At 47.4% G+C, this 16,273-nt stretch overlaps 2 protein-coding genes across 3 annotated transcripts; one reads left to right on the forward strand and one right to left on the reverse strand.

Moving 5' to 3' along the window:
• The first annotated feature begins 244 nt into the window (after positions 1-244).
• On the forward strand, positions 245-2,940 carry endog (endonuclease G). The gene is made up of 6 exons (XM_023295054.3): positions 245-449; positions 964-1,157; positions 1,240-1,381; positions 2,165-2,274; positions 2,350-2,431; positions 2,504-2,940. Exons 1-6 carry the CDS (start codon positions 270-272, stop codon positions 2,699-2,701), a joined length of 906 nt encoding a protein of 301 aa, XP_023150822.1. The 5' UTR covers positions 245-269; the 3' UTR covers positions 2,702-2,940.
• LOC111585518 (transcription termination factor 1-like) lies at positions 2,827-16,012 on the reverse strand. Of its 2 annotated transcripts, none has more exons than XM_023295053.3 (11): positions 15,585-16,012; positions 7,768-9,062; positions 6,774-6,898; positions 6,424-6,609; positions 5,681-5,759; positions 5,442-5,566; positions 4,867-5,059; positions 4,382-4,474; positions 3,710-3,775; positions 3,494-3,579; positions 2,827-3,277 (listed from the first exon to the last, which is right to left on the reverse strand). In XM_023295053.3, exons 2-11 carry the CDS (start codon positions 8,655-8,657, stop codon positions 3,117-3,119), a joined length of 2,004 nt encoding a protein of 667 aa, XP_023150821.1. In that variant the 5' UTR covers positions 8,658-9,062; positions 15,585-16,012; the 3' UTR covers positions 2,827-3,116. The 2 variants fall into 2 exon arrangements, with proteins under 2 accessions (XP_023150821.1, XP_054867630.1); XM_055011655.1 differs by lacking the exon at positions 15,585-16,012 and adding an exon at positions 15,378-15,550.
• Positions 16,013-16,273: the final 261 nt, after the last annotated feature.

The following is a 16,273-nucleotide window of genomic DNA, read 5'->3' on the forward strand; positions in this document are numbered from 1 at the left end:
GAATTATATAATAGTATTAAAAGATCCTTGCTTTTTTAACTAAATAAGTGTAATACCTTGCCTTAGTGTGCCTAATTTTAAAAAAGAAAGAAAAAAACTGTTCTCCACTTGTTCTCTCAAGATGTATGTTACAATTCTGTGAACTGTCTTGAACTGTACATACTTCAATTAATAATAAAAAAAAAAAAAAAAAAAAAAAAAAAAAAACGAACACGTTTGAGACAGTCCTCTGACGTCATCAGCATGCGTCCAGCAGCTGATCCGGCAACATGGCCCGGTGGTCCCGGACCGCAGCGACCTTGGTGCTCGGAGCGGGGCTCGGAGCCGTTGCGACACGTCTGCGGAGCGACCGAGACCGCCGGGATGAGGAGCAGATAGGCGGCCTGCTGAGCAGCGTTCCGGTGGTTCCGGTACTGGCGCTACCGGCGGTGCAAGCCACCGAGCTGACGGTGAGACGGACGGACAGAGCGGTGGACTGTCCGCCTCTGTGAGGACCTTCAGTGTGTGTGCAGAAAATAACAATAATAATAAACTGTGTTTATTAGCAGGAAGTTGTCTGTTTTACTACTTTAATTATTGCTTCTAGTAGTACTACAGTAATAATATTACAGTAGTATTACAGTAGTGCAACAGTGGTATTATAGTAATAGTATTACAGTAGTACTACAGTAATATTACAGTAATAATGTTACAGTAGTCTTACAGTAGTGCAAGAGTGGTATTATAGTAATAGTATTACAGTAGTACTACAGTAATATTACAGTAATAATGTTACAGTAGTATTACAGTAGTACTACAGTAATAATCCAGTAATAATACCACAATAGTACTACAGTAGTACTACAGTAATAATGCAGTAATAATACTCCAGTAGTACTACAGTAATAATGCAGTAATAATACTCCAGTAGTACTACAGTAATAATACTACAGTAGTACTACAGCCTGAACGTTACATGTCCAGGTGAATCCAGGCAGCTCAGGAGCAGTGATGAAGTACGGCTTCCCCTCATTGGCCAACGTTAAGACCAGAGAGTCGTATGTCACTTCCTATGACCCCCGAACACGCTCGGCATCATGGGTAATAGAGAGGCTAAGCCCCGCCTCCCTGAGCGGCACATCAGACAGGAAGTACTGTGAGTTCAAAGAGGACGACAGGTGAGACACCTTCACAGTGAGACAGGTGAACAGAGAGGACGACAGGTAAACTGTGCTGACTGTTCTCTGATTGGTCGTCCAGCGTCCACGTCTTCCACAGGTCGACCAACGCCGACTACAGGGGGAGTGGCTTCGACAGGGGTCACCTGGCTGCTGCGGCCAATCACAAATGGAGTCAGAAAGCCATGGAGGACACGTTCTACCTGAGCAACGTGGTTCCACAGGTGAACACGCTCCATTAGTTTCAGTAGTCACATGACCAGCTGACTGCCATCAATAGGTTCCATAGATACTGATCGATCAAATCATTCAACAGCTTTACCTGGCCGCTACCTGGCCCCTACCTGACCCCTACCTGACCCTACCTGGCCCCTACCTGACCGGTATCTGACCCTACCTGACCCTACCTGACCGGTATCTGACCCTACCTGACCCTACCTGACCAGTATCTGACCCTACCTGACCCCTACCTGGCCCCTACCTGGCCCCTACCTGACCGGTATCTGACCCTACCTGACCCTACCTGACCGGCATCTGACCCTACCTGACCCTACCTGACCGGTATCTGACCCTACCTGACCCTACCTGGCCCCTACCTGACCCCTACCTGACCCCTACCTGGCCCCTACCTGACCGGTATCTGACCCTACCTGACCCTACCTGACCGGCATCTGACCCTACCTGACCCTACCTGACCGGTATCTGACCCTACCTGACCCCTACCTGACCACGCCTGACCCTAAGTCATGTTTGATTTATTCACTTTATTCTCAGCTTGGACAGAACCAACAGGACCACTAACTCTAACAGAACCTTCAGCTGTAGAATGGTTCAGAAGTTCTGAAGTTTGTTTTTCACCACTGCATCAGATTTTTATGGAATAAACCTGCAGAATTCCTGTTTTGCCTGTGGAACCCGCTGACCTGCAGAACTCCTGTTTTACCTGTGGAACCCGCTGACCTGCAGAGTGGTTCTTTAACTTTAAGGTTCTGTTTGTTTGTGTGCAGAACCCTCACCTGAACCAGAACACCTGGAACAACCTGGAGAAACTCTGCCGCTCTCTGACCAAAGGCTACCTCAACGTCTACGTCTGCACCGGCCCGCTCTACCTGCCCAGGTAACCGCCTCTTCTTCTGTGGTGTCTGATTGGGCGGGGCTACAGGATGACATCATCAGTGTGTGCGTGTTTCAGGCAGGAGGCTGATGGGAAACTCTACGTTCGGTACCAGGTGATAGGACGAAACCACGTTGCTGTGCCGACGCACTTCTTCAAGGTGAGTCTCACCTGTCTGATGATGTCATTAATGATCTCCGTCTGTTTGATGAGGTCACCCGTGTCTCCCCAGGTGTTGATCTTGGAGCAGGTGGATGGCAGGGGGGTGGAGCTTCGCTCCTACGTTTTACCGAACGAGCCAATCGATGAGAAGGTTCCTCTGGAGCGCTTCCTGGTTCCCATAGAAACCATCGAGCGAGCGTCAGGGCTCCTGTTCGTCCCGAACATCATGAAGAAGACAAGCAGCCTGCAGGCCGTCACCCACAGGTGAACTACAGGACCCACAATCCCTTGCAGCTGAGGAGGTTTCAGTGGTAGAAGATGATCAATAAATATTGATCATGTTATTTTATTATGTCATAAATCTGTGAATCAATAAGTTTTCATTGGAATCTGTTTAAAGATCTGATCAATCTGTTTATTATCTGTGAGATCAATATTGACTGGATATTGATCATCTAACATAAAGTAACACCATGTCAAACTTCTAATAAACTGAACGAAACTTTTCATGAAGTCTGAGAGAAATCAATACCTGATCAATAACATTGATCAGTTTAATGAAAGCAGCTCAATGTAAAACATTAAAAATATCAAACGTTCACGGCTTTCGCGATAAAAGCCTCTGATAGTTTAACAGCCAATCACAGCCAGGGGATGGAGCTGACCAGCTGATTGGCTGCTGGTCAGCTGTTGTCCATCTCATCCTCGTGTTCGTCCTCTGAGTTGAAGATGTCTGACAGCTGGTACCTGTCCACCTCCTCGTCCTCATGGACCTTCTTCCTGCACTTGCTCAGTCGGTTCTCCAGGACGGGGACGGATCTGTGGTACAGGTGGTCAATGATCTCTGAGGAGAACGTCAGAGAACATCAGAGGACCAGGAGAACATCAGAAGACCAGGTGAACATCAGAGAACATCCGAAGACCAGGAGAACATCAGAACAGCTAACAGTACTACCACTGGTAGTACTGTAAGTACTGGTAGTACTAACAGTGCTACCAGGTAGTACTAATAGTGCTACCAGTACTACTGCAGTACTGGGAGTACTACTGCAGTACTCACCTCCAAATGGTAAACTAGTCCAGTTGGGAACTCTGGAAACCTTCAGTCTGCAGAACATCTTCTGGACACAAACAGGAGTCACGTTCCTGAAACACAACACAGTACTACTGTAAGTACTACTGTCAGTACTGCAATACTGCACAATACTAGTGTTACTACTGCAGTAGTACAAAGTACCACTGTTAGTTGCTGCTGACAGTTTGACCTGAAACTCACCCCAAACTCAGAGCGACGTCGTCCCAGTCGATGTCCGAAGAATCACTGATGTCCATCTGGTACAGCCTGAGAGACAGACAGGTAGAGAGACAGACAGGTAGAGAGACAGGCAGAGAGAGAGAGAGAGAGAGAGAGAGAGGCAAGTAGAGAGACAGGCAGAGAGAGAGAGAGAGAGACAGACAGGTAGAGAGGCAGGCAGACAGGTAGAGAGACAGGCAGAGAGAGAGAGAGAGAGAGAGAGACAGGCAAGTAGAGAGACAGGCAGAGAGAGAGAGAGAGAGACAGACAGGTAGAGAGGCAGGCAGACAGGTAGAGAGACAAGCAGAGAGAGAGACAGACAGGTAGACAGACAGCCAGAGAGAGACAGGTAGAGAGACAGACAGGTAGACAGACAGGAAGAGAGACAGACAGACAGGCAGAGAGACAGACAGGTAGAGAGACAGGCAGGTAGAGAGAGAGAGACAGGTAGAGAGACAGCCAGAGAGAGACAGGTAGAGAGACAGGCAGAGAGACAGACAGACAGACAGGCAGAGAGACAGACAGGTAGAGAGACAGGTAGAGAGACAGCCAGACAAACAGAGACTTTGGTTCAGATTTCTGATTTGTGATTAGAAAATACAATAGATTTCTAGAATTGATCACACCTGGTCCAGGTGTGTTCTGGGATCTCACATCTTGATCAGCTGGATTTTTGCCTCCAGTCCTTCAGCTCCTCTTTTAGATGTCCTGCCTGATGAAGACATTCTGCTCTTCAGGATGGAGAACCTGGAACACAGAGTACACATTAGAATACACAGAGTACACATCAGAATATACAGAGTACACATCAGAATATACAGAGTACACATCAGAATACACATCAGAGTACTCAGGAGTCCTGAGTGTAAAAAAAAAGTACTATGCTGTACTACCAAGCATCAAATCTAAATCATTCCACCTATCTGAAGTACTCCACAGTACCAGTAGGAGTACCAGTACAAGTAGGAGTACCAGTAGGAGTACCAGTACCAGTAGGAGTATCAGTACACAGTACCAGTAGGAGTACCAGTACCAGTAGGAGTACCAGTACCAGTAGGAGTACCAGTACTAGTACCAGTAGGAGTACCAGTACCAGTATGAGTACCAGTACCAGTAGGAGTACAGCAGCAGGTACTGACCACTTGAGGCGACACTGAGTCCAGGCCCGGCTCTCCACCTGCTGGCTGATGTCCTTCCAGGGCAGCTTGTTCCACAGCTGGTCTCTGCTCAGACCAGACCCTGCAGGACTCTGGACCAGGGTCTCCAGGTGAGTCCGGACCGCCTGCTTCAACCTGGACTCTTCTTCTGCTGTCCACGTGCCGTGACCTGCCGCTGGACCACAACACGGACACGCAAAACATGGGTCAAACACGGATCAAACACGAGTCAAACACGAGTCAAACACGCGTCAAACACGCGTCAGACACGGGTCAGACACGGGTCAAACACGAGACAAACACGGGTCAAACACTGATCAAACACGGGTCAGACACGGGTCAGACACGCGTCAGACACGGATCAAACACGGATAAAACACGGATAAAACACGAGTCAAACACGAGTCAAACGCGTCGGACACGGGTCAAACACACGTCAGACACGGGTCAAACACGAGACAAACACGGGTTAGACACGGATCAAACACAGATAAAACGGATCAAACACGGATCAAACACAGGTTGCGTGTTGGGGTCAGAGGTCATGTGAAGCCCACCGATGGTGGAGAAGCGTTTCTCCAGAGCGTAGATGCTCCGATCCATCTTCTGTGAGATCATCTTCCAGTCGTTACCATGGAGACGCTGGAACTTAACCAGAGAATCCACTTCCTCCTTGGAGAACCTGAAAGAACAACACAGGGTTCTACAGGAAGAACAGAAATACACGGTTCTCCTCGGAGAACCTGAAAGAACAACAGAGGGTTCTACAGGTAGAACATGTGATTTGACCTCTGACCTTCCCATGTGGTTCCTGCCATCAAAAATCTTCTTGGCCCGGACGTAAACCTGACGACACGGACGAGGAATCCCCTCAGCTAGAGACAGACAGGTGGACAGAGAGAGAGACAGGTGAACAGAGACAGAGAGAGAGAGAAAGAGAGCAAGACAGGTGGACAGAGAGAGAAAAACAGGTGGACAGAGAGAGACAGGTGGACAGAGAGACAGACAGGTGGACAGAGAGAGAGTGACAGGTGAACAGAGAGACAGACAGGTGGACGGAGAGAGAGACAGGTGGACAGAGAGAGAGAGAGGTGGACAGAGAGAGACAGGTTGACAGAGAGAGAGAGAGACAAGTGGATAGAGAGACAGACAGGTGGACAGAAAGAGAGAGACAGGTGGACAGAGAGACAGATAGGTGGACAGAGAGAGAGAGACAGGTGGACAGAGAGAGTGAGAGAGACAGGTGGACAGAGAGACAGGCGGACAGAGAGAGAGTGACAGGTGAACAGAGAGACAGACAGGTGGACAGAGAGAGAGACAGGTGGACAGAGAGAGAGAGAGACAAGTGGATAGAGAGAGAGACAGGTGGACAGAGAGACAGACAGGTGGACAGAGGGAGAGACACAGGTGGACAGAGAGACAGACAGGTGGACATAGAGAGAGAGACACAGGTGAGTCAGACAGTCGTTTCTATACGTGCCGTTCTCATTGGTCTGCGTCTGAGGCGGTTGCCTGGATACCTGCTGACTGTTTACGTACCGATCCTCTCCAGGAAGTGATGCTGTATTTTGAGCTTCTTAAGCTCCGCCTGCTGCTCTTTGAACCTCTGAGGAAACAGAAGCTGATTGGCCGAGGAGATGCCCGACAGAGCCAGGAAGTCTGCTACATTTTCTATGATTTGCTGGTTCTCCTCCTTAGAGCACCGTCCCCAACGCAGCGGCACACCTGGAGGACGGACAGGTGTGTTTGTAGTACTAGTACCTTGTTGTTTGAAGTGTTTGCAGTACTAGTACCTTGTTGTTTGAAGTGTTTGCAGTACTAGTACCTTGCTGTTTGAAGTGTCTGTAGTACTAGTACCTTGTTGTTTGAAGTGTTTGTAGTACTAGTACCTTGCAGTTTGAAGTTCTTGAAGCGCTGCAAGTCGTACTGCAGTAATTTACTGATCTCATCGACTGATTTCTTCTTGATATCTGGAATAAATTCCTGCAGCTCCTCCACCAGATCCCAGTTCACTCTGAAGACACAACAAATATTCATCACCCCAAGTAACTGCACCACCACCTCATCTAACTGCACCACCTCATCTTACTGCACCACCTCATTGTACTGCACCACCACCTCATCTTACTTCACCACCTCAAATTACTGCACCACCTCATCTTACTGCACCACCTCAACTAACTGCACCATCTCAACTGCACCACCTCATCTTACTGCACCACCTCATCTAGCTGCACCACCTCATCTAACTGCACCACCACCTCATATTAATGCACCACCACCTCATCGTACTGCACCACCTCATCTAACTGCACCACCACCTCATATTAATGCACCACCACCTCATCGTACTGCACCACCTCATCTTACTGCACCACCACCTCACCTAACTGCACCACCACCTCAGCTTACTGCACCACCACCTCATCTAATTGCACAACCACCTCATCTTACTGCACCATCACCTCATCTAACTGCACCACCTCATCTAACTGCACCACCACCTCATCTAACTGCACCACCACCTCATCTAACTGCACCACCACCTCATCTAACTGCACCACCTCATCTAACTGCACCACCACCTCATCTAACTGCACCACCTCATCTTACTGCACCACCTCATCATACTGCACCACCACCTCAAGTTGTCATAATGACATTACGATCTTTTCTCCTGACTTTACAATTTTTTCTCCTGACAATACGAACTTTTCTCCTAATGTTACGAACTTTTGTCCTGTCTTTATGAACTTTTCGTCTGACTTTACAAACTTTTGATGTTGCGATCTTTTCTCTTGGCTTTACAAACTCTTCTCCTGACTTTGTGAACTTTTCTCTGATGTCTGAGCTTCATATTAAAGCCAGTAAATGAAAACTCACTGCTGGTTTGTCTTCTTCTCTCCTTCGGACTTCTCCACCGCATTTCCATCCTTCTTCTTCCTCTTTTCTGTCCTGTTGTTTGTTTCCACAGAAATCGATGCATCTCCATTGTTTGGATCTGTTGTGGTTGTTGTCTTGGTGACAGGTGCCTTCTTTTTTTTCTTCTTGTTGGTTACCTTGGTAACAATGGAGTCCGGTTCTCTGCAGCCGATTGTTGCCATGGCGACACTCTCCTCACACACACGGTTCTCGTGTTTCTTCTTCTTTGCTTTCTTTTTTGCATCACTGGTTTCTATAGCGACCTGAAGCTTCTTCTTCTTTTCCTTCCTGTTCATCTGTTCATCCTCCTCCTCTTCCCCTCTCTCCTCCTCCTTCTTCTTTATACTCGTCTGTCCATCAGCAGGAGGCAGGCTGAACATCTCCTCCTCCTCTTTCCTTCTGTTCTTCTTCTTCTTTATACTCGTCTCTCTGTCAGCAGGAGGAAGACTGATCATCTCCTCCTCCTCTACCCCTCTCTCCTCCTCCTTCTTCTTCTTCTTTATACTCGTCTCTGCATCAGCAGGAGGAAGGCTGATCATCTCCTCCTCCTCTTCCTCTTTCCTTCTCTTCTTCTTCTTCTTTATACTCGTCTTTCCATCAGCAGGAGGAAGGCTGATCCTATCCTCCTCCTCTTCCTCTTTTCTTCTCTTCTTCTTCTTCTTTATACTCATCTCTCCATCAGCAGGAGGAGGAAGACTGATCATCTCCTCCTCCTCCTCTTTGTCTCTCTTCTTCTTTTCCTCCTCCTTCACTCTCTCAGGAGTGTTGATGTCCATTGGAGAAGGAGGTTCCTTCAGACTCTCTGACCTCCTCCTCTTCTTCTGAAGGGAGGAAGAACCTGCAGGATTCATGACAGTGGAGGTGATGGAGGAGGTGATGAAGAGATGATAGAGGAGGTGATGGAGGAGGTGATGAAGAGAGATGATAGAGGAGGTGATGAGGAGGTGATGGAGGAAGTGATGAGGAGGTGATGGAGGAGATGATGGAGGAGGTGAGGAGGTGATGGAGGAGGTGAGGAGGTGATGAGATGATGAGTAGGTGATGGAGGAGGTGAGGTGATGAGTAGGTGATGGAGGAGGTGAGGAGGTGATGAGGTGATGAGGAGGTGATGGAGGTGATGAGGAGGTGATGGAGATGATGAGGAGGTGATGAAGAGGTGATGGAGGTGATGAGGAGGTGATGGAGGTGATGAGGAGGTGATGAGGAGGTGATGAGGAGGTGTAGACTTGATGCTGCAGATCAGTTTCTTGTTGAAGCTGCAACAGAAGAAACAAACGGCTCAGATTATCTGGATCACATGACTGAGGACTCCAACAGCTGACTGGTCTGCAGACGATCAGAGCTGCTGCCATTGGATGATGACATCAGTCCAGAAAATGACATCAATACTACAAACGGACACACCTTTATTATTTATTTTATCGTAAATTGCTGCATCATTCTAACAAATGTGTCTCTTCTATGTATTATGATGTCACTGGTTTTCAGCTCCAGTGACATCATCATACATATGATGTCACTGGACAAGGTGCCGATTCACCCCCCCGATGAGTCGTCACCTTATCGCGGTAAAGGGGTTTGAGTGTGCCTGTGATCCTGGTGTTGTCCGGGGCCCCTGGTAGGGTCTCCCAAGACAGACTGGTCCTGGGGGAGGGACCAGAATAAGAGTGATTCAGAAACCCTGATGACAGCAAATAAAAGGAAAGCCGCCACCTCACCCGGACCAGGGAAACCGGGGCCTCTCCCTGGAGCCAGGTCTAGGGGGAACTCGCCAGAGAGCACCTGGCTGAGCCTTGGGGCCCCGTGGGGCTCGGCCATTCACAGCCCGAAGAAGAAACACGGGGTCACCGCCCGGTGGGCTCACCACCTGCAGGGCAGGAAATCGGGGTCAGGTGCTATGCCCACCAGGCGGTATGCAGGAGTGGATGTCTAGGCACACCGCCCCCTGGTGGCGTAGACTAGCTCTGGGAACGTGGAACATTACTTCACTGGGGGGAAGGAACCTCAGCTGGTGGAGGTGGAGCGATACCAGCTAGATATAGTTGGGCTCACCTCCATACACAGTAAGGGTTCTGGAACCAGAATCCTGGAGAGGGGTTGGACTCTCTCCTTTTCCGGAGTTGCCCAGGGTGAGAGGCAGGAGTGGTTATACTCACGAGCTCCCATTGCTGCTTTGTTGGAGTTCTCCCTGGAGAACCAGAGGGTCGCCTCTCTGAGGGGAAACTCTGACTGTTGTCTGTTCTTATGCACCAACAGCAGTTCAGAGTATTCAGCCTTCTTGGAGTCTCTGGGTGGTTCCTGGAAGGGGTACCACCTGGGGACTCCATAGTTCTCCTGGGGGACTTCAATGCTCACATGGGCAACGATGGAGAAACCTGGAGGAGGTGATTGGGAGGAACGGCCTGATCTGAACCCGAGTGGTGTTTAGTTATTGGACTTCTGGTATAGTCATAGACTGGCCATAACAAATACCATGTTGGAGCATGAGGTTCTCATAAATGTACCTGGTACCAGAGCACCTTAGGTCAAAGGTCCATGATCAACTTCATAGTCGTATCATCAGACCTGCGGCCGTATGTTTTGGACGCTCGGGTGAAGAGAAGTGCAGAGCTGTCAACTGATCACCACCTGGTGGTGAGTTGGATCTGATGGAAGGCTGCTGGACAGACCTGGTAAACCCAAGCATGTCGTGAAGGTGAACTGGGAACGTCTGGTGGAAGACCCTGTCCATGGACTTTTCAATTCCCACCTCCCGAAGAGTTTCTCCTGCATCTCGGGGGAGGTTGGGGACATGGAGTCTGAGTGGTCCATGTTCAAAGCCTCCATTGCATAAGCAGCTGTTAGGAGCTGTGGCCTGAAGGTCACTAGTGCCTACAACTAGCAACCCAAGAACCTGCAGGTGGACACCAGCGGTGAGAGAAGCCATCAGGCTGAACAAGGAGGCTTTTCGGGCCTGGCTGGCTCAGAAGTCTCCTGAAGCAGCTGATGGGGCCCGGTTGGCCAAAAGGGCTGCAGCTGCAGCAGTTGTAGAAGCTAAAACTCGGGTGTGGGAGGAGTTCGGGGAGGATATGGAGGACTTTTGGTTGGCCTCAAGGAAGTTCTGGCAAACTGTTGAACATCTCAGGAAGGGGAGGCATGGTTTTCCCCAGGCTGTTTACAGTCAGGGTGGAGAACTGTTGACCTCTACTGGGGACACTGTCGGATGGTGGAAAGAGCACTTTGAGGAACTCTTGAACCCGGTAAACACGTCCATCAGCGGAGGAGGCAGAGCCTGAAGACTCGGGGAATCTTCGTCCATATCCGTGGCAGAGGTCGCCGAGGTAGTTAAGAAGCTCCTCGGTGGCACCAGGTGTGGACGAGATCCACCCTGAGATGCTGAAGGCTCTGTTAGCGCTACAGTTTATTAAAATGGCTGCTGTTAGCACCTACAGTATATTAAAATGGCTGCTGTTAGCGCTACAGTTTAAAGAAATGGCTGCTGTTAGCGCGACAGTTTATTAAAAAGGCTGCTGTTAGCACTACGGTTTACTAAAATGGCTGCTGTTAGCGCTACAGTTTATTAAACTGGCTGCTGTTAGCGCTACAGTCAAATAAATTAGCTGCTGTTAGCGCTACAGTTAAATAAATTACCTCCTGTTAACGCTACAGTTTATTAAAGTGGCTACTGTTAGCGCTACAGCTCATTAAAATGGCTGCTGTTAGCCATCTCTACTTGTCCATAATTGTTCTCGTGAAACGTCATCAGTTGTTTTTAGTTTAAATTCCAGCAGCATCCAGCGGATAAAACACTCTGATGGTTTCTCACATCTCACAAAACTTAGTTTTTTGTAAATACTATTATTGTGACGCAAAATGTAGTTTTAAGATTATTTTGGTCCTTATTACCGAGTACACAGGTCCTTATTACCGAGTACACAGGTCCTTATAGAGAGTACACAGGTCCTTATACAGAATACACAGATCCTTATTACCGAGTACACAGGTCCTTATAGAGAGTACACAGGTCCTTATACAGAATACACAGGTCCTTATACAGAGTACACAGGTTCTTATACAGAGTACACAGGTCCTTATAAAGAGTACACAGGTCCTTATACAGAATACACAGGTCCTTATACAGAGTACACAGGTCCTTACTACACAGCACACAGGTCCTTACTACACAGTACACAGGTCCTTACACAGAGTACACAAGTCCTTATACAGAGTACACAGATCCTTACTGCTGAGTACACAGGTCCTTATACAGAGTACACAGGTCCTTATTACTGAGCACACAGGTCCTTATTACCTAGTACACAGGTCCTTACTACCGAGTACACAGGTCCTTATACAGAGTACACAGGTCCTTACTACCGAGTACACAGGTCCTTATACAGAGTACACAGGTCCTTATACAGAGTACACAGGTCCTTACTACCGAGTACACAGGTCCTTACTGCTGAGTACACAGGTCCTTATACAGAGTACACAGGTCCTTATACAGAGTACACAGGTCCTTACTACCGAGTACACAGGTCCTTACTACCGAGTACACAGGTCCTTACTGCTGAGTACACAGGTCCTTATACAGAGTACACAGGTCCTTACTACCGAGTACACAGGTCCTTATACAGAGTACACAGGTCCTTATACAGAGTACACAGGTCCTTACTACCGAGTACACAGGTCCTTACTACCGAGTACACAGGTCCTTACTGCTGAGTACACAGGTCCTTACCACCGAGTACACAGGTCCTTATACAGAGTACGCAGGTCCTTACTACCGAGTACACAGGTCCTTATACAGAGTACACAGGTCCTTACTACACAGTACACAGGTCATTATACAGAGTACACAGGTCCTTACTACCGAGTACACAGGTCCTTACTACCGAGTACACAGGTCCTTACTACCGAGTACACAGGTCCTTACCACCGAGTACACAGGTCCTTATACAGAGTACACAGGTCCTTACTACACAGTACACAGGTCCTTACTATCGAGTACACAGGTCCTTACTACCGAGTACACAGGTCCTTACTACCGAGTACACAGGTCCTTATACAGAGTACACAGGTCCTTATACAGAGTACACAGGTCCTTACTACCGAGTACACAGGTCCTTACTACCGAGTACACAGGTCCTTACTGCTGAGTACACAGGTCCTTATACAGAGTACACAGGTCCTTACTACCGAGTACACAGGTCCTTATACAGAGTACACAGGTCCTTATACAGAGTACACAGGTCCTTACTACCGAGTACACAGGTCCTTACTACCGAGTACACAGGTCCTTACTGCTGAGTAAACAGGTCCTTACCACCGAGTACACAGGTCCTTATACAGAGTACGCAGGTCCTTACTACCGAGTACACAGGTCCTTACTACCGAGTACACAGGTTCTTACCACCGAGTACACAGGTCCTTATCCAGAGTACACAGGTCCTTACTACACAGCACACAGGTCCTTACTACACAGTACACAGGTCCTTACTACCGAGTACACAGGTCCTTATCCAGAGTACACAGGTCCTTATACAGAATACACAGGTTCTTATACAGAGTACACAGGTCCTTATACAGAGTACACAGGTCCTTACTACACAGCACACAGGTCCTTACTACACAGTACACAGGTCCTTACACAGAGTACACAAGTCCTTACTACCGAGTACACAGGTCCTTATACAGAGTACACAGGTCCTGGATTTCATTTAAATTCACCTCATCAGCTGATCAATCAGTGGAACAGGATGTGATCAGCTGATATATTCATCCATAACAGATGTTTTCTGATTCTCACAGAACATCACATGTGGAAAAGAACACGCTACCAGAACCGGTTCAATACTCACTGATCAGCTGATTGTTGATCATTTGACTAAAAGACCTTAAATTTGTCCACAATGAGCCACCGTACAGTTCAGCCAATCACATACACTCGCTGTGTCTAGTGGTGTGATGCTGCAAGATCTGGTATCGATCCGATACCAAGTAAATACAGGGCCGCTATCACTGATACCGAGTAAATACAGGGCCACTAACACCGATACCGATACTCCAGACTAACTTTTTCAGTAGTCTGTAGGTTTAGAACAGAGGTTAGGTGCTGTATCTGTTCCAGATGTGGAATGAAGATGGGCTGTAAACGCTTACAGGATCTAAGGATCAGGCTAATTCCTGGGTAGATTTTCTGTGGGTCAGACGAGGAAGAATCTGGGGTGTTGGAAAAATCACAAAGTGATTAAACAGTGTTCATTTTTGGCAGTTTGGTCAATATTTGTGCAAAACTTCTGTCACTGAAACAGGAAATGATCTTTTAAGATGAATTTTACATTGACTTTTTCACACAAAGTTACTTTTGTAATGATGAATATGAAAAAAATCCCCCCCCCCATGGTTATTGTCTTTGATAATAAAGCATGATAGACATTGTCAGCCCACCTGGTCCCACCTGGTCCCACCTGGTTACAGGTGAAACACTTCACTAGCTGAACATGTGCTCATGGGCAGACCTACATTTAGTGATGTTCCAGTCAGACTGATGCTCAGATGGAGCTAGTCTTTGTAATACAGGAGAGAAACTGACAGTAAAGTATCAATCTGATTCCACCGGTATCATTCAAGATCAATACCAACGCTGATATTATTGATATTTGGATCAATCCTGACCTCTAGTGTGGTCACATTACGAAGATGTCCTCTTTGGAACCCGTTTAGCTTCCTGAAGAACACACCGGATCAATACTCACTGATCAACACTCACTGATCAATACTCACTGATCAACACTCACTGATCAATACTCACTGATCAATACTCACTGATCAATACTCACTGATCACTGATCAATACTCATTGATCAACACTCACTGATCAATACTCACTGATCACTGATCAATACTCACTGATCAAGACTCACTGATCAATACTCATTGATCAACACTCACTGATCAATACTCACTGATCACTGATCAATACTCACTGATCAACACTCACTGATCAATTCTCACTGATCAACACTGATCACTGATCAATACTCACTGATTAGCACACACTGATCAACACTCACTGATCAATACTCACTGATCAACAGTCATTGATCACTGATCAATACTCACTGATCAACACTCACTGATCACTGATCAATACTCACTGATCAATACTCACTGATCAACACTCACTGATCAACACTCACTGATGACTGATCAACACTCACTGATCAATACTCACTGATCAACACTCACTGATCAACACTCACTGATCACTGATCAATACTCACTGATCAACACTCACTGATCACTGATCAATACTCACTGATCAATACTCACTGATCAACACTCACTGATGACTGATCAACACTCTGATCAATACTCACTGATTAACACTCACTGATCAACACTCACTGATCACTGATCAATACTCACTGATCAACACTCACTGATCACTGATCAATACTCACTGATCAATACTCACTGATCAACACTCACTGATCACTGATCAATACTCACTGATCAATACTCACTGATCAACACTCACTGATCAATACTCACTGATCAACACTCACTGATCACTGATCAATACTCACTGATCAGACTTCAAACTGGGCCAGTTCAGAACCAATAGAACCAGTTCAGAAGCTTTTCTTCAGATTTCCCTCCAATCAGAAGCGTCGTTGTTTCCAATCAGCTGTATTGATCCGCGGACCGGATCTGGTTCAGGTTCTGCACTGGTTCACTAGTCGGACACTGATCGATCAGAGGTGATAAATTGATTAGAATCGATCAGAACTCACCTGGTGGATCTCTGCTGCACGCGGACACACGGCGCCAGGCTGCTTGTTTACTTCCGGTGTGGTTTCGACGCATGCGCAGTGCCTCAAAGAGCGGAGGGACGACGAGGTCTCACTCTGACGGAGATTCAGGATCCGGTAAAGATCTGACAGAACCTGTAACTGTTTGCCAGATTTCAGCTTCAAGAATCATCAAAACATCCCAGAAACGTTCCAGACACGTTTTGTGTTAAACTCACTGCAGAACCTTTCAGAGCTTTGATCCATCAGGCAGTGAAATGAAAGAAACAGAACCAGGTGTTAGTCCGAGCCCTGAGCTGAACAACAGACTGAAGACCAGAACCGACCAGCAGCTCTGAGGACTTTAGTTCAGCCGTCTGGAGAGCAGCAGAATCAGTAGAACAAACAGAACCAGGAACATTATGGAGGTCAGCAGTGATGGCTCCGTCTGCGCATGCGTCGAGCTCAGCGTGAAACCCCGTGTCGGTGCGCGTGTTGCTTTAAGAAAGACACGTGACCTATACAGTTGCTGTTTCCAGTCACTGAGGCGCCAAACTGTGTTTCTGTCCTCCACAGACTGGATGAAGAATCAGAACTTCTGAGTTCTTCACTTCAAGCCAGTTTAGAAGAAAAAAGAAAAAGAACGTTTGGAATCATTCTGAGATTTTAACAGGAAATAAGGTGTTTGTTTC

The sequence above is a fragment of the Amphiprion ocellaris genome, chromosome 6, assembly GCF_022539595.1.
Source record: "Amphiprion ocellaris isolate individual 3 ecotype Okinawa chromosome 6, ASM2253959v1, whole genome shotgun sequence".
Lineage (NCBI taxonomy): Eukaryota > Metazoa > Chordata > Actinopteri > Pomacentridae > Amphiprion > Amphiprion ocellaris.